Source organism: Coturnix japonica, chromosome 4 (assembly GCF_001577835.2).
Source record: "Coturnix japonica isolate 7356 chromosome 4, Coturnix japonica 2.1, whole genome shotgun sequence".
NCBI classification, from domain to species: Eukaryota; Metazoa; Chordata; class Aves; order Galliformes; family Phasianidae; genus Coturnix; species Coturnix japonica.
Window position 1 is genome coordinate 45,426,968 of NC_029519.1, and position 22,522 is coordinate 45,449,489.

Below are 22,522 nucleotides of genomic sequence, written 5' to 3' on the forward strand. Positions count from 1 at the left end.
TGAGTCACAAAAACCCCAGTCACAGTAGCAGTGTAAAACAGCATGTCAGCTGTGGTTCTGGCACAGAACCAGGTTTCTAATTAACTTACTGTAATCATTCATACCTGATAAACTGTAATGAAGCCAGTGAGCACCCTTTGAAATTCCAGGGAAAAGGAAGGATTATAATGGGAGAAATGAAGATACCATAAGGAATGAGCTATGATTGTAAGGCTATATATCTCTGTGACACAGTGATTTACACTGAAAAGGCTAGAATACCAGAAGCAAACACTTGAGAAAATGGGAAACTTGAGCAACTGTTTAGATATCTATTCTTCTTTGACCTTTTCCTAATAGGAGCCACTCCATATTCTGCACAAACAGTGTATGTTTGCTCATGGAGTAAGAAGATAAAAAGGGAGTTTCTATTACTGTTTGAGCAAGTTCTTGTGCAATACGACAACTATCCCTACCACACTTTGCCTCCACTCCAATCTCTGCCCCCATCCCAGTGCATTACAGACTGCTAGATTTCATCTTCAAGACATAAAGAGGGTAGAATTTAGCATGGGGCCAGGTTTTGCTCAAATTTGCTTTACAGCAATAACATTTCTGGTTTCTGGATGATTTTTACAAGCTGGCTTCCCCCCGTTAATTAGTGTGAGGCAAGAAGAGGTGAGGAAGAAAGACTTCAAAAAAACAGCCATGAAATCATGTGTGTATCTTAAGGGTTTAGGACCAGTTTTACTGGAAACATTGGTAAAGCAGTATGTGCACGGCTTTTGTCACAAGTAAAATTCCAGTCAAGTTACTGGCAGCTGAATCATGGTCAAGGCATGTCTCTTAACACTTCTGTCCAAAATTTCAGCAGTAGCTTACTCTTAGAACCTTAAGTAGAGCCTTTGCGCAAACTGAACCATATCCCTTCCTTCTCCATAAGTGAAAAGTGATTCAGAAGCTGGCTAGAAATATTACAGAAATATATTTCTGTTCAGCATGAAATTACAAGAGGCCTTTCTTAGGAATAAATAACACTTCTCACTGAAATATGGTTCTAATTCTCAGATCCCCACAAACCAAGAGAAGCACTGCAGCTCTTCTAACTTGATGATTACCTTTGTCAAGCCTGGGCTGTACTTCTGTGTTGTTTCTGCTTTGCCAGTACTAACTCTGAAGCCATTAAAGGACTAATTCTCCTAGTAAAATATTTTTATGTTGAGACATAATTCAGCCAGTTTCCTTTAACTACCTCCTTTTGCATATCTGTACAAAAGAAAATAAACATGAAACATGCACAGTCCATTTCAAATCAGAATGTTGTTAGGGACACAGACAAATGTGTCCTGGATTGTACTGGATGATAAAATCTAGTGCGTGCATCGTGCTGCTGTTCAGTCAACTTCCATCCTACTAAATTTCACTTATGTTTTTTCTCTGGTTATTGCTGCTGCCTGTGTACACTGAAATCCTTTTCTGGGCTTCTGCTAAACATCTGAATGATAAGGTCTTCTTCAGATGCAGATGAAACATGTTATCAGGGTAAAATTTAGAAAAAAGACTGTGAATTAAAACGGTCTTACAGTCTAGTATAGTCACAGTGTTTGTAATCAGCTACTACTAGATCAAGATAAGCTGTTAAGCTGGGAGATGTCAGTGTCCAGAGGGCACCTGTAAGCCTTAATGCTCCCACCTAGGTCCTCCACCCATTCACCTGCCCACAGGCCCAGGAACTTTATTTAAGCTCATTCTCTTTCTATGTTCTGAAAGTGTTGCTCTCCAGCTTAGCCCCTGCCATGCCTGTTCCTGGTTGTGGACCCTGTTCATCCAGCCAGTGACTCAAGGCCTCATGTTCTGGCTTGGACTTGGACGTGCATCATCACTGAGACACCTGCTGGGGTGCCTGATTCCTGGTTGAACTGACTGGTGACAGTCTTCCCTGCTGGCTGTGGAGTCCCTTTTGTTGCCTTGTCTTTTAAGGAGCAGGTGTCCAGCTCTGCTCCCTGGCTTTAGTTATTGCTCAAAATACTGTTTTCTTCCTTTGGGCTATTGCAGGTTTATAAAATGTCAGATCACTGGCAATATTTCCATGTGACTGAAGGCCTTAGAAATGATGTTAACAAGTACAAGTATACAGTTTGCATACACTTCCTTAACATCCCATGGAAATAGCAACTTGTTTGACAAAAAAGTTTGACTTCTAAAGTCCTCCTAAAAGAAGACTGTAGAAAGACCACGTTATTTTGTTTCATTATGGACGCATGTATTGCAAATGAACCATAGCATTCACCATGTATAGTAACACTCCCCTCAAAATTTATGAAACAAAGTTACTAAGAATTATAATTGAAAATACCAGGGGGAATCAGATGAAAGGCCTGAAGTACAATCTGAAGGGCAGCTAGCCATGGCAGTTTCATCCATAACTCCGAAAAGTTCTCTTCCAACAGCAGAGGTGAGACTTGTTCTGCTCTGTCAACTGTGCAGTGTTCTTTGCACAAAGTTCTGGGCAGACAGTCTGCCCAGTATGACTGCATCCTGGGAAGCTGTGGGGATAACTGTTTAACTCTTGGAGCTTATAGAATTATTCTATCAAAGAATGCCTTTTCTCTGGCTGATCACAATTTCTGTAACTGATCACTATATAAAGGCATAGAAAATAACCATACAACATAAAGAAAATACTATGTTGTCAAGATACAGTAATTTCTTAAGGAGTTGTTTACAAGTCTGTGTTATGAACTGAGCAGGTTATGTGATGTGTCTCCACTGCAGGCAGAGCAACTCACATTGACACACTGAGCCAGGTTCTTGTTAATTACTGATCTCAGCTAACATATCACAAATGTTGTCCTGCTCCCTGATGACAAAAAGGTAAACACTATTATGTCCAAGACAAATGGTAATTTCCCTCCATACAGTATCAAGGCTCTCATTTTGCAGATCCCCTTTCAAAACCAATTCCTTTATTAATTTTATAAAAGTACTGACATTACTTCATATGGATGCTGTATTTTATCAGATCACATTTTGCTCCAGTTTCTTTTCTTGAGATCACCCTTCTCTCCTCACAAAAATAAGAATATCTCAATATCCCAGTGAGCAAAAAAATACATACTTAGTGCTCGAGATATTTCACTCAAGACTTTTATTCTTCTTCTGTTTTAAACACCTGTAATTATTTTATCTGCAGAATGTTAGGGAGAAAAACAAATGGACATAATAATATTAATCTAATTTGTTCAAGTGTTGAAATTTTGGTGCAGGAAGTCTTTCATGCACTGCAAGTTCTTGTAAGATGACAACTAGCACACAGACTGGAAAATCCTGCAGTTCTAGTTGAATTGCCTTTTTGAAAGGGTTTCACAGCCCTCATCAAACATTAGAGATGAGATACATGTTAAGAAGACTTGGATTTAGAAAAATAACAGATGAATATATAGAAATGAAGGAAAGAAAGAAAAAATAAGTCAGCTTTTTATGTAAAAGGGAAGTGATCCAGGGATTCCTACACAAGCTTGTGTGGAGTCCTATTTGGTTTGGCATTTTCACTGTTGGTCTGGGAAGCTAATTAGCTATGAGATATGGTATTCTGATAACACTGATTGAAGAGTAGGAAAGATTAAGATCAACTGTGATGAAAAGCTGAAGGACCTTAGGATACTCAGAATACGCAGTAAAATACAAGATGAAGGGCAGTGCATGGAACAGCAAAAGCAGTTAAAAAAGGAGGAGAAATTCCAAAACTCCTATAAAAATGAGGCATTCTAGTATTGTCATTAGAACATGGTTACAGAATTACATGAAGCTGCATGACAGAAGTGGCAGGTCAGGGCTCAGCAGTGAATAGTACTTTGGAACCAAACTAAAACAAAAAAAGAAACCCAATCCACATAAATATAGCATTAGGAGTTTTCTTTTAAAAGCAAAACACCCCTGGGTAAATGTGATAGAAGTGAAGCCACATCCATTTCTCCAAGAAAGATCTGTCCTTGAGAAAGAGGCAGAGATCTTTATGACAGCTGTTTCTGACAGTTATAATAATGGGTAGTAAAAAGACCAAAGATGGCTTCATTTTCTATGTGCGCCAAAAAAAATTAATTTTTGGAAGCGTATCCTTAAAACTGAACTTTTAACAAAAGATTTAAACATCTGAGAGATGCCATTCACTGAAATGGGGAATATTAGTCAAAAAGTAACTAAAGAAAATGAAGTGTGTTTAGGAGTGGCTTCAGCTGAATTATATTTGACAGAGTACACTTGCAGCACAGCTGCAAGCAATGGATAGGTGTGGATTCTTTACTACTGCCAGAAAACTGGCAACTAAACTATGCTCGGTGAGGTGCTTCATTATGTCTCATCAGCAGTTCTAAGCCAGCCACTGTCAGCCTCAGGGTAGACTAATGATCAACTAATGGTTTTCAGAAAGAAGCAGATGATATTAGTGATACTAAATTACTAAACTGCTTGCGTTATTTTTAAAGTGGTATGCACTGTGCTCTAGTTTCCACTTACAGGTAAGAAGACACTGACAGATACAGCAAGATGAAGGATGAATTGCTGCAGAGCTGAAGCATGACAAAGCACAGCTGAAGCATGACAAAGCACAGCATGCCAACCTATCTGTGTGCTGTCTGATGAGGGGCTCAGACTGAAACAACCTGCGCTACCTGAAAGTATTCATGCTGACATCTGCAAAGCTTTGTTGGCTGTAATTTAGGCAGAAAGAAAAATAACAGGGTGACATTATAAGAACCAGAGATTAATATGTCATATACATTGCCTGCTAATCACTTCTAACTTAATCAGAAGTTCACAGGACAAACTTCTTCAAACTTCTTATGTTTCCTCCCATCACTTCCTTATCTTACTTCCATATTCTGCTTGGCAGGAAGAGAATGCTTATTGCCACAGTCGTGACAGGAAAATGTTGAGCCTACAGCAATCTTTCAAATGAAAACTACAACGAAGAACTGACTGTTTTCAAGCAGATCTGTAACTACTATAAATATACACAGATGCATAAATACATACTTGTACCAACTTGTACCACTGTATTTATAAATGTACAAATTAAAAGGTAAATCAATTTTAAAAAGCTATCCTGCTATCTTGTGATTCCAGAGAGATTCAGCAATGTCCAACAATTGTGGTGATCAGACTAAGGGTACATAACCATCTATATTTAGACACGTAAGTGAAAAAGCCCCACCAGTTGCCCTGACCTTTTTCCCTTTCCTTGTTATGACTTCCTCAATACACTTAGTAAAAAACAGATGTTCAGGAGACAGTCTGTTCACTGTGTATCTGCTCCCAGTGGGTTGCTTCACGGCATACTTGCATGAGTTTGCACAACACTGTGCCCAGTTTTTGAGTGTAGGTGACTATTTGTCCCTTCAAGGTACCACAGGTCAAGTGGAATTGGTGCTGCCAGCAAGCCCTTTGCAGGGAAATGAAGGTGACTTCAGAAGACTAAAAAAAGTGTATTCTTAACTTTAGCAGAGAGTGGAACTTTATCAGCCCAATGGTTAGAACATCTACCTTGAACTGAGGCAACCAGAAACAGCAATGTATTGAAGCCCAAATCTCTCCTGATCATCTCATCATCACTCTTGATGGTCTTGGTTACCAGAGTGCCCAGGAATCCCTACCACACCTCCACATCCCTCCTGTTTGCATGTTCTTTGCTATATAAAAAGATTCCAAGTGATGCCAGCCAAGATCCTAAAAATGTTTTGACTTTTGTGTTCATTACACAATGCTTTGAGTCATGTAAAAAAAAAAAAGAAATAGTTTTTGACATCCTGCAGCATGGAGAACACATCCTATACGCTGCCTTAAACACAAGAAAAGGAAGCATTTCCTTCCCTTTTCGGTAGTCTTTCAGTAATTGGCTTATTGCCTAACTTCTAGTTTCTTCATTATAATGGCATGTTTTTAACATGGTTAATTGTGGAAGGTCTCTGATCATAACACTATCAGCTCAGTCAGCGACGTTATCCTCCAAAAGATAAAGCAATTCCATTCACATAAGTCATCTCTGATGGTTGTTGGGAAAACACACCCAGCCAAAATCAAATAAAGGATTTGGAGTTCCCACATGGAGGCAGGGACTGGGATCAAATACCAGGCAAAGTGTTGAAGGAATACAGGGAGAACTTGGGCAAAGCACAGCACTCCCAGGAACACAGGTTAGGTGTGCCAGGAATTTGGCTTGATTTCACACCTCAACCTTTCTGTGCCACAACATTTCTATTATATATTCTCCTGTAGTTTTGATGAAACTGTGTCATATTGGAAAAAAAGTGTAGTGTAGTGAGAAGAGATGCTTCAGCTCTTGGAAAACATAGTGGGCTTTTATTTCATTACAAACATCCTGCTCTTTTAGAGTGATACTTGCTCTTAGCCCCGGGGCAGGGTTAATCATATAGGTGGAGCAGGCTCTTGGCTCCATTTTTGTCCTGGGGATTTTTTGTGGTTCTGTTACTGCCACACTCAGGAAATAGCTTACTCTAGCATGAAGGAGGGCAAAAAGTCACTGACTGTAATTGGGAATTCAAGGGGGATTTTTTCCCCTTGGATAAATAGCATTTCAGTGCACCCTAAAGTTAGATAGAGCTGCAAAAGATTAAAAAAGAAATTGGTACCCCCCAACGAAGTTTAATTACTCTGTGTGTGTATACATATATATGTAGAGAAAAAGAAAGAGATCCCTAAAGAAAAGAATCAGACAAACTTTGTTCAGAACAAACTTGTTAGAAGTTTGACATAAACAATAAAACAAACATTCAATATCTGATATGATTTATTCCTTTTTCATGCCTTCAGAAAACTGAATGCATTTTTCAGGAAAGCTCTGTAAGATAGACAATTAAGGAGGAGCATCATTTTCAGCCAGAAGTGGTATCTCCTGTTGACACAGTAAGTGCCTGAATAGTCAAACTTAGCTGTATTTTTTCCTGGGCCAGCTGAGATACTGATGGGAAACAGATGGATTTTGAGTTCATGGCCAATAGTAAACAGTGTAGTTTAAGAAATTATAAACTATTAAACACTCTGAAGATGAGTTTTTCTTAACTCTTCGGAGGTGGGGATAAGTGCCTTTATAAGTCCACAGACCACGAAACACGAAACTTCAGGGTTGTGGATGACAAACAGCCAAAGTCACCATGGTCGAAAGGACAATATTTTTACAGAATCAGAGCAGAATGGCTTCATCTTATCACACACACTCCAAATGGATAAAAACATAAATCTTCATTTATATGACAAACTAGCATCGGAGCCCAAGCTTTCCCTTGAAATGTATTCGTTGCACAATATTATTTCTACCATTGAATACTCATGCAACAAAGTTCCTTAGCAAACATGTCTACAGTACTACCATAAAATTTACTATTATTTTCCTGTTAAGACCTAGGGTTACCGTAACTGAAAGATAAATGGGTTATTAACAATACTGACATTTATAAAGCAAACAAAGCAGATGTATTCGGCAAGTCTTGCCGTTATATCTGCATACAAAATTTCCTCAAACTGTAACAGGAATGCAGGAATGTTTTTCTAGGTTCTTTAGAATTGAATATCCACCAGGATGCTTTGAATACTGCACCCTCTGTTCCTTCAGGGAACAGAAAAGAACTGGAGATGAATTTATTTTGTACAGTACCATTTCAACAGAAATAAATACACACACACACAAATAAAATTAAAATCTGCAACACAAACCCAGTTTTTACCATGAGGAAACAAAACATAACATAATAGAATTACAACATAAATGTAACCAAAGCCATCATAAAGTTATACTGTGAAATAAGTATGTAAACTACAGAAAAAGCAAAATCTACAAAAGCCTACAAAAGAAACTAGACTACATGGGTATTATTTACGTGCTTTAATAAATTAATATGTTATATTATTTGCAGCAGAATAATTCATCATCAGCTAGGCTATTTCACAACAGTCATGTGACTCATTTTTACTACATCTGGGAAATTCCTCTAACGCAATCTACATGCTAGCAGAGCGCTGCACACGGGCAAAGAACTGTATAAAAGCACAGTGGGTCTCCCTGTTCAGACATCAGCAGTCCTCTGACAGGAGAGATCACAGCTCCACAAAACCTCAGCTCAGAAGACAAGCCAAACACTCCTAACCATGAACGGCAAGCTTGGAGCTGTCTTGGCTCTCCTCCTGGTTTCAGCAGCTCTGTCACAAGGTAAGTGAATCCATCCCAGTATGCACAGGACTGCAGCACTATCTTGGCACTTGCTGAGATGTGTGCCCCTAGAGAGGCAGCTTTCTGCTTGTTTCTGCGAGCACATTTCTTTTGAAATGTTTTCAACAGTTTTGCTTCAGCCAGAAATCTACTACTATAGCTCTTGCACTGAAGAGTTACTGACATCTTGTGGGAAATATTTTAAGGATGCAAATGAAATTAATTCTGGCTCTGTATTTCACTTAAAATGTAATTTGGCTAGAGACAGGATCTTCTTTAAAAGTGTCTGAAAGTTGCTCTAACTTCCCACAAAGGGCAGTATCATCCCACTCAGTATTTCATATTTCTTATTTAACGACAATACTGTTTCAAGCAAGCAGTCTACAGCTGCAAGTGGAGAAGAGACAGTATAAACATAGCAAAGACAGGCCTCAAATTAGGGAAACATAACAGGATTCTCTCTTCTTTATACATGCCAGTATATCGATCCAAATACTAAAAGATGCAATTAATTGTACAGTGTTGTCTGTCATTACAAGTAAACACAAAATACGTGGTTTTACTTTAAAAAGGCATGTTGATGTAATTTTAAATGAACTTGGGCATTAGCTCCTCTGAAAAAATAAGCAACAGATTTTTATACTGTGAGGATTTAGGCACCTTGAACAAATGTAGGACTTCAGCATGTTGTTAGAACAGAGCAGCCATGCTCTCTAGCTGGTACAGTTACTGTAACTTACCCTCAAATGCAATCTTCCTTCTGTGCTCATAGGTAGGACCCTGGTAAAGATGGCGAACGAGCTGCGGTGCCAGTGCATTAGCACTCATTCTGCATTCATCCGCCCTAAATCCATTCACGATGTGAAGCTGACACCGAGCGGCCCCCACTGCAAGAACGTTGAAATCATGTAAGTAAACCATCTGCAAGAGCCTCTCTCTTCCCAACCTACATTATGCTGTGGCTGTGGGCTTTTTCTATAGTCTCTCTGAGCTTGTATATACCTGAAGTGACCATCAAGAACTCGATGAACTTAAAGATCCCTTCCAGTCCAAGCCATTCTATGATTTATCTGTCACGGGATCCATTCAATATTTGTTCTGTGCTGGTAGAACATGAGTTACAAAGACCAGTCAGTTCTTAATACATGAGGTAATAATGTACCTCAAAACCCACAAGCAAGTTCCCCCAGGTAGATTTAGGGAACCACTGAAATTGGTCTGGTCTGAAGTATCACAGAGGTGGTAGTAAAGTGCTGCAATCCATATACTATCAAAATTTCTTTTGTCACTGGATGTTTCAAGCTTGTTCAAGAATCCTTATTGTTGTAAGCAAATTCTAAATAAATGCCTATGTTTATTAAGGAAAATTTTGATGAATGTGTGAGTATTACGAGCATAGGGACACGAGCTCTAAACATGTAGTAACTATATTCTGTGCATGAAACAAATCCATGTACTAGTTTCCGAATTTTTCTTTCTTCCTTGTTTTGCAGAGCTACTCTAAAGGATGGAAGAGAGGTGTGCTTGGACCCCACTGCTCCCTGGGTACAGCTGATCGTAAAGGCACTTATGGCCAAGTAAGTCCCATTCACTCTCAGATCAAGCAGTTAAGTTGCAAACCTCCCAAAAAAGCCAACTAATGGGGTTTCATAGTTTAAGTTTCCACTTTCTCTTACTCAGAGCTAAAGAATGGGGAAACATTGCTTAATTATAGAGTTGGGCTCTTATGTGGGCTCTTCTGCGGCGTTCTTGTTCAATGACTATGCCACAGCTAAACCTTTGATAACCGGCAACTCCATTTGAAGGAAAAGGAACACATCATGAAAAATGGGGCTATTAAAAATTATCTTCCCCTTACTTTCAGTATCCTATATAAATAATTCCAAATAATTTCCAAGTTAATGAATTCTTTGATATGAGTGAATGCAGAAACTCACGTTGTAGAAGTTTCCTAGCTGGGCACCAGATACGCAAACACAGACGCTCCAGTAACTACTTTTGGAACATTATTCTGTCTGTGCCTTGAGACAGCAGATAGACATCATTTGCTTTTAACTATGCAGTGCTAAGCCACAACAGTTGTCCTATGAACCACCTTCTAAATTACCCTTTTTCCTCACCTCTTAACAGGGCTCAGCTCAATTCTGATGCACCACTGTGAGAAAATTCCAGACAGGAAAAAAACATCAGAAGTGCTCCTGATTTCCACTGGGAGAAACATCTGGAGAAAGCATCAGGCAGAGTTCCATCTTCCACCTTCCGCATCAGCGTTAACTGTAGATTCTAGTATCTATTTATTTATTTATTTAACTGCATCTATTTAAAAAAGCCTTTCATCGTGGTCAGTGCTGTGGGACTCACTGTCCAGTGAAACTGAAGAAACTGAATAGGAAAAGTGACTTGCTAAGGGAAATGAAGATCCCTTGGAAGCCACTTCAGCCAGACACAATCAGTTAAGTGCAGTGCACTTACAGCAAAGCTTGTTTGTACTAAGCCCTACTGTTTTGCTATGACAGCAGCAAACTGGTAATTCCTCCTGCTCCCCTGGAGTGCTCTAGTATGTTGTGTCAACAACAGTTTCCTAGTCACGGTCAGCTCATGTCGACTGCAGACTGTGATTTAGAACTTCAGAAATCTGTCCTGCAGAATCTGTAAGACTGTGGGTTTGGTATTTATTATGATTTCTATGGTATTTATAAATATATTTATTTACTAGTTTCTATACAAGATGGAAAAAGATGATAACTTTTGTAATCTCTACTGGATTTTCTGTTCCTCATGATGAATATTTAAGAAACATTCACACACCCATTACTCTGCATAAGGATTTGGATCTATGTATAATTCATGAGTTATTCAGCTAATGGAAAAAAATTGCAGCATGCATACACAGAATTTGCTTGTGAGAATGTAATTATCCCTTACAGTATATTAATAAATACTTTATTTTTAAAAATATCTATTTTCATCTGCTTTACTTCAGAACAGTTTTCTTCATTTTTGCCATTCCAACCTGATTTCTGGAGCTAAAATGACAACTGTTGTACTATAACTCTCTGTTACAGTAACATAACATTACTGAATGCAGTATCAAACTCCTAGATCTGGGAAGAGGGCAGCTTAAAATGCTGGAAACTTTAATCTAGAATCACAGAATGGTTTAGGTTGGAAGGGACCCTAAGGATCATCAAGTTTCAACCCTGACATCAAGCAGGGCCACCAACCTCCAGAACTGATACTAAATGAGGTTGTCCAAGGCCCAATCCAACCTGGTCTGGAATACCTCCAGGGATAGAGAATCCACAGCCTCTCTGGGCAGCCCAGTAGATCTCATCCAACAATTCTTTAAACAGTATAGAGTTCGCTCTCTCAAAGTTCACGGTTCTGACCCCACTCTTTGCCAGGCCCATGTTCCTCAAGGTCACAAGAAGATTTAAGGTCTCATTCTGTTTGATTTAGGACAGGGATCTGAACCCATTTAGGAAGGAGATCTAACAGGGTGCTCTGTACATATTTCTTCAATCACTTGCAAGAAAAAAATTAAAACTTCCTAAGATAAAAACAGAATATACAACAAACATTGACTATACCATAACTCCAGGTACATGTTTTTTCCAGTGGGTACAGCAAAAAATGGTTAGATTTCTGTGGTATAAGAGGCACACAAATAGTTGAGAGACTCTTTACTCATCAAATCCTGTATGTGCTCCTTCTGAAGGAATAAAAAAATCGTTTTCCTTATCAAATTATATAATCTCTGTGGCTAAAAGAGCTTGCAGCTCATTCTTCGCAGCTCTCAGTAAATAATTTTTCTGAGAAACTTCTGCATATGTAACATACCTCTTGGAAAACTTCTGCATATGTAACACAAGTAATGTATATAAACTGAAGATCTTTTGTGTAAGCTATGCATGATAGGAGGATTACCTCCATGCATCCAGCACTGATATTTAAGAATGTCTGCTTTCTAACACTGCAGCTTGAGTCTAGAAGAGTTTCCTGCTTGACTGTCTTATCCTATCAATACAAGTTTGGCACCATTTTGAGGTGTTCAGCCACTTCAGCACTGAGCAATGCACTGTTTGCTCTACAGTTATTACAGCATACAGCAGCTGTGGAAGAAAACAGCAGCTCTTGCTGACTATTTAAGTATGCGTGTGCACTTCTGTGTATAATCTGTATAATACACTGCAAAGCTGAATAGGTATTAAGGAAGATTCAGAACATTTGCATCAAAATGAAAGAAAGGACCTTGAGATTTCCTTGCACTCAACAATGTGTTTTTGCCCATCTTCTCCTTTTGCCAATTGCATGCAAGCTTCTGCTCTCCTTGGCCACTTAATTTCAATCTAAACTGTAATTCTACAGCCCTGTCAGAAAGCCAGTCAGTGTTACAGCAGCTGTCTGCATTCATCACCCTCCACTATTTCTCTCCTTCCATCCTTGTAATTAAACACAACAGAGGTAATTAAGTGTCCTTTCTGTCCTCAACTGTTTTCCTGTTCCATTACTTCATGTTCCTTCATAGCAACTCTCATTTCCTACTTTCACCAACAATTTCATTCTGATACTACTGTAACAGCAACCAAATAACAACTTTGCATCCTTCCCCTTTTCTTCCTACTCTTCCCTCCCATGGTTGGCTGCTGTATTTTCACTCTCATATCGTACCTCCATCATGAAGTGAATTTGTTCTCTCAGGTTTCATGTTTCATTTCACACATGTTTTCTTAATACAAGAAGCATATTACTCTCTAGTGTTTAAATGTTGCAAACCATTGAGGAAGTCATTGGAAGAAATACTGGGAAATCCCTGAACAAACGCTCTGAACTCTTCCTTAAAAGAATAGAGACTTCAAATCCTGGCATGCTGGCCTCCTCTCTCCTGTCTGTGCTGCATATTGCCCAATACAAACATCCTGGTTATGTATCAGGTGATTGGTATTTTCTCCATGTTTTACTTTCTTCTGTTTTATGTATTGTTTCCCATTCTGGGATTTTTTATTTTTTTTTTCATTTTTATGTTGCTATCATTTAATAAGGGAAAATCCCAGGAAGTTTACACATAGTGCTGCATGATACTGCATACTTGTTCCAAGCTTTGCGTTTATTCTTCTTTGTAAGAGGAAATTATGACTGATGTCATTGAAAAAGGTTCTGTTTGAAATCAATCTTCCACAGACTTTTCAGTCAGTAAATAGACATGTTCTTTTATTTCTGTGTGAAGAAGTGGAACAAAAATGTTCTCACCTGTAAAATTAAGCCCAAGTTACCTATTGTTGAAAATCATTGCGAACATTTATTTGTAAAACTAAAGTTATTTTTAATACTATTACTTAGGTGCAGTCATCATGTAGATGCCTTCACCATTTCTGTGGAACACTAGAGAGGAACATACTGTGAGCGGAAAAATCTAGAATGTGGGCTGAGAATCTAAGTGTAACTCGAGAATCACAAAAGGAATAAGCTTTTCCTTCAATTTGGCCAAACGCCTAGCAGAAGTTCAAGTCCAGACTCTGTTTACTGCAACTGCATATTTATAATACTTATGAAACAATGGCTTTTCATCAAATTCATCATCATTTTTGCTTGCTCACCATTTTGTAACACTGAAGTTTCTACTGTTTAATCACATCTTGTAGAACTGCACACATCTGGTTGCCCTCAACATTACATGTATGATTTTCTCTTATTTCCTCTTTTTCTCTTCATAATCTCTTTCTAAATGTTTCTTAGAACTAGATGGCTTTTCTGACTGGCATAAGACATTGTACACAATTGTCTAGAAACATCAGACATATGACACACAGATCTACTTCCTCAGCAGCAACAGCAAAATGAAAATTTCTCTATGCATATACAGATACTGTTTGACTATAAGCATAAATAGGCTTCCCAATACAGTTTCAACCACCCTCCAATAAAAAAGGCAGCATACTGACATCTTTCTACAACTTTCTGAAGGAAGATTTCAATATAGCTCAATAACTTTCTTCTGTTTATAAGTATTTGTTTTAGCCAGTTATCAGCCTCTAACAGGTCCAACTATCTTATTGCTTAAGAATTAAAATACATAAGGAATGTGATCAATATTTTTGTAAGAAAGGTATACTAGATTGATGAGGTCCCACTTGCCTTTATCTCCAGTGACTCAGCCTAGAAGAATTTTCCCTCCCATGGGGCACACTGGCATCTCTGTTATCGGTCTATAATTTTATTCTATTCTCTACTGGAAGATGGGAAAACTAGAAAAATTCTAATACGCTCTTCCTTTGTGGATCACTATTTCTCATAAATTCACACCTTAAAATTTGTGAAAGCAGAAGGTCATTAGACAAGCAACTTATTTTGAAAGCACATTTGGACCCAAGGAATTGCCTTTCCTGCAAAGATCCTTCAGTTTTTGGAGAAAGCAACTGAAGGAAGAGAAGTAAGCAGCTTTTCTGACCAAGCTAACACAACACATCAAAACATGAAAGCCAAATTTTAAGAGCTGAATCAACACTTGCAATGAGCTGCTGAAACTGATGATTTCTAGCTTTATCTTGCAAGCATTTTCTGGACCAGTAAAAGTACCATAGTATGTATTAGAGCTACATGAATAAGTCTGCCCACTTAATTCACCTTTTTGAAACTTAAGATTGTAAAAGATTTAGAACCCAAGTAAGAAGAAACACATGCATTTTGTGAAAACTAACTGCCCTCTTCCATGCACTTACAGGAAGGTCTCTTTGTAGCAATGAAGTATTCACAACACTGATACACTAACAAAATACATTCTTGTCCCATGAACTAAATTCTAAAGCATTCAGTGACAGATGATTGATGGCAAGTTTGCACATACCTATGAAAGGTTGGGTCATGGCTGTTTCTTTTTACTTGATGCAGACCTTCTAAGAGAGAATGAGATGCTGAGTTGAAGCAAAGTGGAAGCATCAAGAAAACAACAAATATCACAGTCAAAATTAATTAGAAGCCAATGCCTGTTTCTGATTACCTGGGAATTCACAGCTACCTGCTGTATGTTAGGAGATAATTAATTACACATGCAATAAATGAGTGCCTTATGTCTCCCCAATTCAGAGAGATTTAAAAGAGAAGTCATATATACACACATCCACCAAATATAGCAAACCAACAAAGAACATAATTGTAATTGTTACCTGCTAAAACCCAACCAAGGTCATGTGACAGAATGATTGCTATATTTCTTCCCACACAGAGAGATTCAATGTGAAATCATCTTCAGACCATGCACTTAAAATTTCAAGCCTCCACTGATGTTCAGCTTAGGTTTTTCTACTAATCAAAACTACATAAACTGTAAGTGAATCAAAACTAAAACAAAAATTCACTGGGGCAATTAAGGTATCTAAATCCTTAGGTAACTTTCAGAAGAGCAGCCAAAATCCATTTGCAAGCAGAGATGTACACCATGCTTGTATTCATCCAAATCACCTGGGCTGACAGGATATGACTCTTGTTTAGGAAAGGAAAGAAGTTCTTCTTTTCTTATACTGTGGTTGGATTGAACAAAATGGCCCTCTGCACTTGCTTTTTTTTTCATAGGTAGAAAGAAAACATAGAAATTGGCATTATTTTGCATATTAGGGAGTACAAAACATAATTCTGGCATTTCTGGTAAACCCATGTATACCAGAAAAAGCAAAACTGTGAAATCTTAAAACAAATAAACTATTGACTTGCTTTGAATAAAATATGCCAAACAGGAATATGGAAATATCGTCACCAAGATAATGAGTTACAGAAATCAGTAAGTGAAGCTGATACTGTTGATACATTCTGCATAGATTTTTAAAATAAATTTCCCAGTGGCCTTTTTTTTTTAGTTTACATTCCTATCCTCAACCAGACTTCTAGTGTGAACAGCAAGTTCACTGCAATTCAGCATGGCATACCTCTCACACACTCATAATTTAACTGGAATGATTTTTCCTCTCGATTCAACACAATTTGATTCTTACTGTCTCATTTATATAAGTATTCCTTTTTGCATGAGAATTTGGCTGGCAGGTCAATTCATTTCTATACATACATACATTTATTTAGTTCAACTGCTAAAATGTATTGCAGGTAATGTGTCTACTAAGCATTTGATCTAACCTTCCTCTAAGCAACTTGAAAAATTTTCCTACAATAAAATGACGCATACAAAAAATATGGACATGTTTACTTTCTGAATTGCCCATTCTTAATTATCATTTTTCTGGAAACACTAATTAAATGCATTTATAGACATGCATGGCTTCTGAGATACTAGGTTAGAAGTCAAGGGACAATGAGTAAATGCTACAAAGAATGTCATGTGTTAAGATGAAATCATACTGAAACTAATAGAAATAATTGCTGTTCGTCATTAGTAATAAATTTATGAACAAGTAAAATATTTTACAGATGATCAAAATAGAATTGAAAGCACATTTTACCGTGCACAACAAAGACACATGACAAACATGTGCAACTAAATGGTCATCATGATTGATGAAAGCTTAGATGAGTAATAACTACTTCCAGCAGTTCGATCTAAAATGACAGTTTTTAGATCACTTCCAAAATCCCGAGGCTCCGTAAATGACCCAGCTGCGCCCTGTCTCCCTATCAGGATGACGTCTGGGTTTCCATCACCCCCTGCCACATTCTGATCTCCATGGGAAATGAACCTGGACACACAGGGATTAAAATCAGCCACCATGCTGGAAAACATTTCCTTCCCATAAACTAGAGAGACAAAGCTGGATATAACCAAAGAGAGCCATTCAGACTAGAAAAACACTGGAAATATGGTTTTTAGAAAACTATGGTCACTCTGGGCTAATTACTGTCTGGAAAGAATAGTGAAAGCAAAGTTTCGGCACTTGCACCCTGGTAAAAACAACATTGTGCTATCTTAGTAAGTAGAATCAATCTCATCAAAGCATTATCTGAGTTCACCATGATTTTCTCCCGCTTCCTAAATTTAGGCCCCAAACCCAGAATTTACGTCTGTTACTTAGCTCAAAAAAAAAGGTGATGGTATTTTCAGCCCCCTGTAAGTAAACTACAGTTTCTGCAGTGAACCACGGAGGGAAATTCTGTGAGATAATCCAAAAACTAGCTTGTGTATATGGCCCTGGGAAGCAAAAACCTGAGCACATGGACTCAGTGTCAGTGAAAGGGGACAACTGTGCACCTCAGGATAAGTCCTAGAATCTGGCATATTATGGAAATACTACTTGGGATTCAGACACTTAGAAATCTCTCAGACATTGACCGTCTACTTGGTAACAAGATGTTAAAGCAATTTTATAAGTAGTGAAGTACGTTTAGGACTCCAGAAGAAAAGAATTTTGAAGACATTAAAACAAATAAACAAAAAAATTTAAAATGGATCTTTTTTTTTTCTTTTTTCTTTTTTTCTTTCTTTTTTTTTTTTTCTTCTGAGATCATATGGGGTGAACAGTTGAGAAATCAAATATAATTTGCAGCACTGCTGGAGAACAAATATTGTATAGGGAAACAGTCTATCAATATATAAGAAAAATATTTGAGGTCAGTAAGATCTCATGAGTGCAATCAGCTGTGTTTTGCATCTGAAAAAGATATGAACCAATTTTTTTTGGTAGTTTATACCATGATAGCGTCCTTCCATCCTCTGCATAATATCACCTGCATCTAATTTTTAAGTGCTGAGATGGAAGCATCTAAAATATACGTTCATCCAGTATATTAGAAAATACTACCACAGCTGCAGTTGTCACTTTCATTCTGGAAAGCTGTAAAACACATATGATTTCAATTTAACGTGACACTGTTGTGATTGCCATGATGGTGTGGATTTGACAACTATGCTTGCTTGTGCCTGTCCTTAATTCGTTTCACTACCATTCCTGGTTTTCCTCACCTCAGCTCTTCATAAACAAGAGCACAAAAGAATTCTTCCTAGCTAGCCAGAGTTCATGGAAAGCTGGCAGCATCTTAGAGATGCAGATCAGGGGGAGTATGCATTGAGAAAGACCCCTTACTAGCATTAGATAACTACACAAGAGACACTGTGCAGACAAAACATTTTGTACTTCCACACTCAGTGCATAATAGAAAATGAACTGCAGAAGACAACCTTGCAGAGCACCTGAGAATATTAAGAATGTTGCACTGCAGCTGTAATGGCACACAAGCCTTCCACACAGCAGCCTGCCACCCCACCCTTTGTACTGAAAGCTCTGCTGGTGATACTTTGCCAGTACTATTGCATCCCAATAGCTTTGCAGTTACTGTTTGTTTGATGCAATGCAGAGTCTGATGTAATTCCAGACTGCCTGAGAAAATGCAGCGTGACAGTAAACAAATGTTCTGCTGGAGAGATTTCAGGTTTTTGCTTAGGTTTAATTGTTACTCCCCACTGGTGGGAAATTTGTGCCTGCCAAAGAAGACACACAGACAAGAGCCAGGGTGGGGCGGTGACTTGAAGCTACTGCTCATCCTCCCTTAGAGGCAAACCGATTGGAGTTCAAAAGTCCCATCCCCATGTTTGGCATGGGAGATGCCAGTACCTTCAGGCTACACATGAATTAAAGTGTAATTATACGGGTAATCAAATGATTACTACCTCACACATTTTGTAATTCAAGTATAGGATATGAGAATACAGAAGTGCTTAGGAAATATGGTCAGAAAGGCTTGGAATCAGGCCTCAGGTTTTATAGTTCAGACTAATGCCAAAACATTAAGTCTCAAACAAACAAACAAACAGCAAAAAGAACTCCACCAAAACTATTTCAGGCCAATACAGTCCTCCTGTGACTTAGCAGGAGACTTGCCAGTATTCTACTAAAGCTGTATGGAAGGTCTGTTTGGGTCACCCTGCCCCACCATGCCCTATTCTAGAGAGGCTGGCACAGCTCAGCACCAGGCTTTGCACGAATACTTTTCTGGCTGGACATTAGTGTGGGAAAGAGAGCGCATGGGTGAAGCAGGTAAAGATAGCAGGCCAGCAAGTACCCTATAAACTCATAAACAAAAAAGCCCAGTGTAGATGAAATTAGTGTAGTAGAAAAACAGCCACGATGGCTTTTGGCAGCTGCTGAACAAAAGAAAACTAAAGTGGGGAAAAAAGTGAGACTGTGATATCCAAGAGACAGAGTAGGCTCAAAATAAGCCACAGTGTTTTAAAACAGGGGCTGGAAGTCTTCCAAAGAAAACTAGAACATATCTGTGGTTAGAGATGAAAACATTTTTGGAACAGCAAACACTACACATTTGCTCTGAGGGAGAAGGCTAGCTTCAGAGTTCCCAGACCAGAGCAGTGCAGAATATAAGGGGGAAACAAGGAAACTGATCTTCCCCTCAAAACATAAGGAGCCGTAAAATTTTGTTAAACAGTCAGAATATTAAAGTGATTAGAAAAAAGGACATTTATGATAATACAACAGCTGGCCTCTGTGTTAAGGCTGATATTGTGAATGAAGAGGCTATTGTAAGGAATGTTTTCACCCATGAGGCTTAACAAAACAAGTCAATACCAAGAGTAGGTGAGAAAGGAAAAACATGATAAGAAGCAGATAAAAAAGAAAGAAAAATTTTCTCCCATCTCAGGAAAAATGGAGACCCCTAAATAAAGGGGCAAAGTTGAGGGGCAAGGATGGTTCCCACAATCTAGTTTAGATGTCAGCTAAAGAACTATGGAAGCCTGTTCGCTGAGTGTATATTACAGCTCATAATGTGCAGTTAGCCAGCCATCAGCACAAGGAAAGTAATGACAAGACCAAGCATATTAGAAATGTTAGCTAACAGCACATCCTACCTAGTCTGACAATCTGAAATTCTTATTTGTCACCTCAAGTGACAGATACTATGACAGCCTCCATCTGGCTTTTCACCATGCTTTGAGCTGCAAATATTGACAAATGGGTCTAAAAGACAGAGGAAAAGGGATTTCGCAGCAAGATAGGACTGCTGGCAATTCCTTGAGAGCTTCTGGGATGTGCAAGGAACTTACTCCACTTGAGAAAGTTCTGCTGCTTTCTTTGACCCCACTGGTGTAATACTACATGCAAGTAGTTAGGAATAAACATACAGCTTCAAGCCTGAAACTAGACCTAAAGAAAAAAAAACACTTAAAAAAATTACCTCAAAAGAACCATCAATTAGAAGGGCATTTCCACTACAAGTAGATATTTGAAGGTCAAATCACCATGAAAGTCCAGAGGAGAAGTTCAATAACTTTCTCTTCATGTTATGCAAGATTTATCCTGGGGCTATTTTTACTGCAAAACCATGAGTGGCTGAGGGAAAAAGAGAAGTACTTTGCTGGTCAGCACCATGTTTACTCTGCGTTTTCAACAATCAAAAGAGCTCTTTAATTGAATTGCCCAAGTTCCTGAATTTCTTCTGCATAGATAGAGATAGTATTGACACAGCAACTAAAGCTCAAATCAAACATTTCCTCCACAGAATAACAGACTGGCTTGACTAACATTTTTGCTACTTCTTGCAGAGAAAAAAAATTGCATTTAGAGTAAATATTACTTTTCTGCATCAAAAAGCCTGGGACAACCTCCAAAAAATTTACAAAGTACAATGTTTGTAAATCTAAATATTATTCACAAATCCAAGTGTAATAACGATTATGATGACAGCTTGGTCCATTGGCACTACCGTGCTAACTGCTTCACCAAACAATGTGGCACCTCTCAGAAAGGTTCTGTTGGTGGCATAATCTTTCCTGACCTGGATATCTAGATGGCTAAACAATTGTCAAGAGTATTTCAGCAAGTTAATGGATTCTAGTCTCATAAAATGCATCTCATATTTGCATGCCTTGACTTTGATAGGCTGCTAGAAAATATCAACAAATCCAAGGGAAAACAAAGCACCTGCCCCTGCAGAATGAAACACAGGTGCAGGGACTAGCATATGCCATTGTTTTTACACACTTACTGAGCATCATTCAGTGGGGATATAAATCACAGTTCAGGACAGCTGGAGTTTGGGCTTCATCCAGTACCACAACATAATTAAATCAGTATACAATGGCTGTGCATGAAATACAAGTAAAACCTATATACTTCTACTTCCTTACTCCTACATATCAAAACAACTGTTCAGTATATTTGCAAGCAGAACAATTGAGTGTCAATTTAATTTCCTCCTATTTGTGCTGTGTGGAATTTGGGAGAAGTCTGAAGATGTTAGACAATAACTGGAAGTAAAAGTACTTGCCTAAAATCTATGTCAAATTTCATTAAAAGGAGTTCAGGAGTTTTTCACCTTCTCCATGCAGATGTGAAGCATAGCCTCCATTTCCCCCTAAGTTCTGGTCCAACACCCTGCTTTCCTTATGCACTAACTCTTCTTTAAAACAGCTCAGTTGCTCTTACGTTGTCTATGCAGGTGTCAGATCTTATCATGAAAGGCTCTTACCCAACACAAATAAACAAAGTCAGTTACATGTCAAAAAGTCTGTCACCCTGAAAGCCTTGAGTTTGAATTATCAATAAGAAATAAATATGCAGCAATCTGGGCTCATGCGTAAATGACTGAGTCAGGCACTGACAGCAGCGAACCAGTAATGACACCAATAAAAGCTCACTTGCTACATTTCTGTTGTCAAAATTCTATCAACTCTTCACTTTCTGTTAATTCATCCTCCAGAAACTTAAGACATGCTGAGCCCTGGTGTCCTCAGGCATCGACTGTGAGAGGCAGAGAGCATGGCACTGCATTAGCTGCATTTATCTAGGGCTTAGAATTATAGTCCTGAAGTCTGTTACTTCTTTCTCCCTCTCCTCTAGCCTTTGTCTGGTATTTCATCTCTTAACAGCAAAGACATTCAAAAGAAATGCAATATACGTGAGCATGCACACTGTGAACACAATTTGCACTGAAAGAAAAATTGATACTGTAGTTGATTCACATTGAACACTGTAATTTCACCTACTCCTCATTAACATCACAGAAATCACTGTTTTTTTACATACCCAAATATTTCACTGAAATCAGCAAGGGACTATATGGAGTAAGGAACCTGAGACAGACTTAGTACACACATGGTCTGCTGGCAGCCCAGATCCTACAGAAAAGAATTTCCTTGCTGAAAAATTCTTACAATACCATTCCTACTTGAAGGAAAGCATGTGAAGAACATGCAAGTGCCTTAAGTGGCTACTAAAACAAACAGAATAAGTAACAAATGGGTCATGTTAGATCAGTAAGGTCTGTAAGAGTTCAGCAAAATGTATTCAGAAGTTTGCTCAACTCTAGGGATAAACAAACAGATAACTTCCAGTATCCTGGTCAATTCAGTTTTAGGGGAAATTTAGGTAT

The 22,522-nt window shown here is 38.4% G+C and overlaps 1 protein-coding gene and 1 long non-coding RNA gene across 3 annotated transcripts in view; one reads left to right on the plus strand and one right to left on the minus strand.

Annotated features, from left to right (window-relative positions):
• LOC107313504 overlaps positions 1-22,522 on the minus strand; it is a 37,927-nt gene that overhangs the window by 14,453 nt on the left and 952 nt on the right. Inside the window, exons 1-2 of one of the 2 annotated variants that reach the window (XR_004307093.1) lie at positions 10,321-10,408; positions 8,941-9,087 (exon numbers count right to left, since the gene is read on the minus strand). This is a non-coding gene — a long non-coding RNA (uncharacterized LOC107313504). Of the gene's footprint in view, positions 1-8,940; positions 9,088-10,320; positions 10,409-22,522 lie in introns of those variants that run through there. The other variant, XR_001555018.1, reaches the window with a different exon arrangement.
• On the plus strand, positions 7,986-11,156 carry LOC107313502 (interleukin-8). Its single transcript, XM_015861822.2, has 4 exons — positions 7,986-8,200; positions 8,973-9,108; positions 9,694-9,777; positions 10,331-11,156. The coding sequence occupies exons 1-4, from the start codon at positions 8,140-8,142 to the stop codon at positions 10,359-10,361; spliced, it is 312 nt and encodes a 103-aa protein (XP_015717308.1). The 5' UTR covers positions 7,986-8,139; the 3' UTR covers positions 10,362-11,156.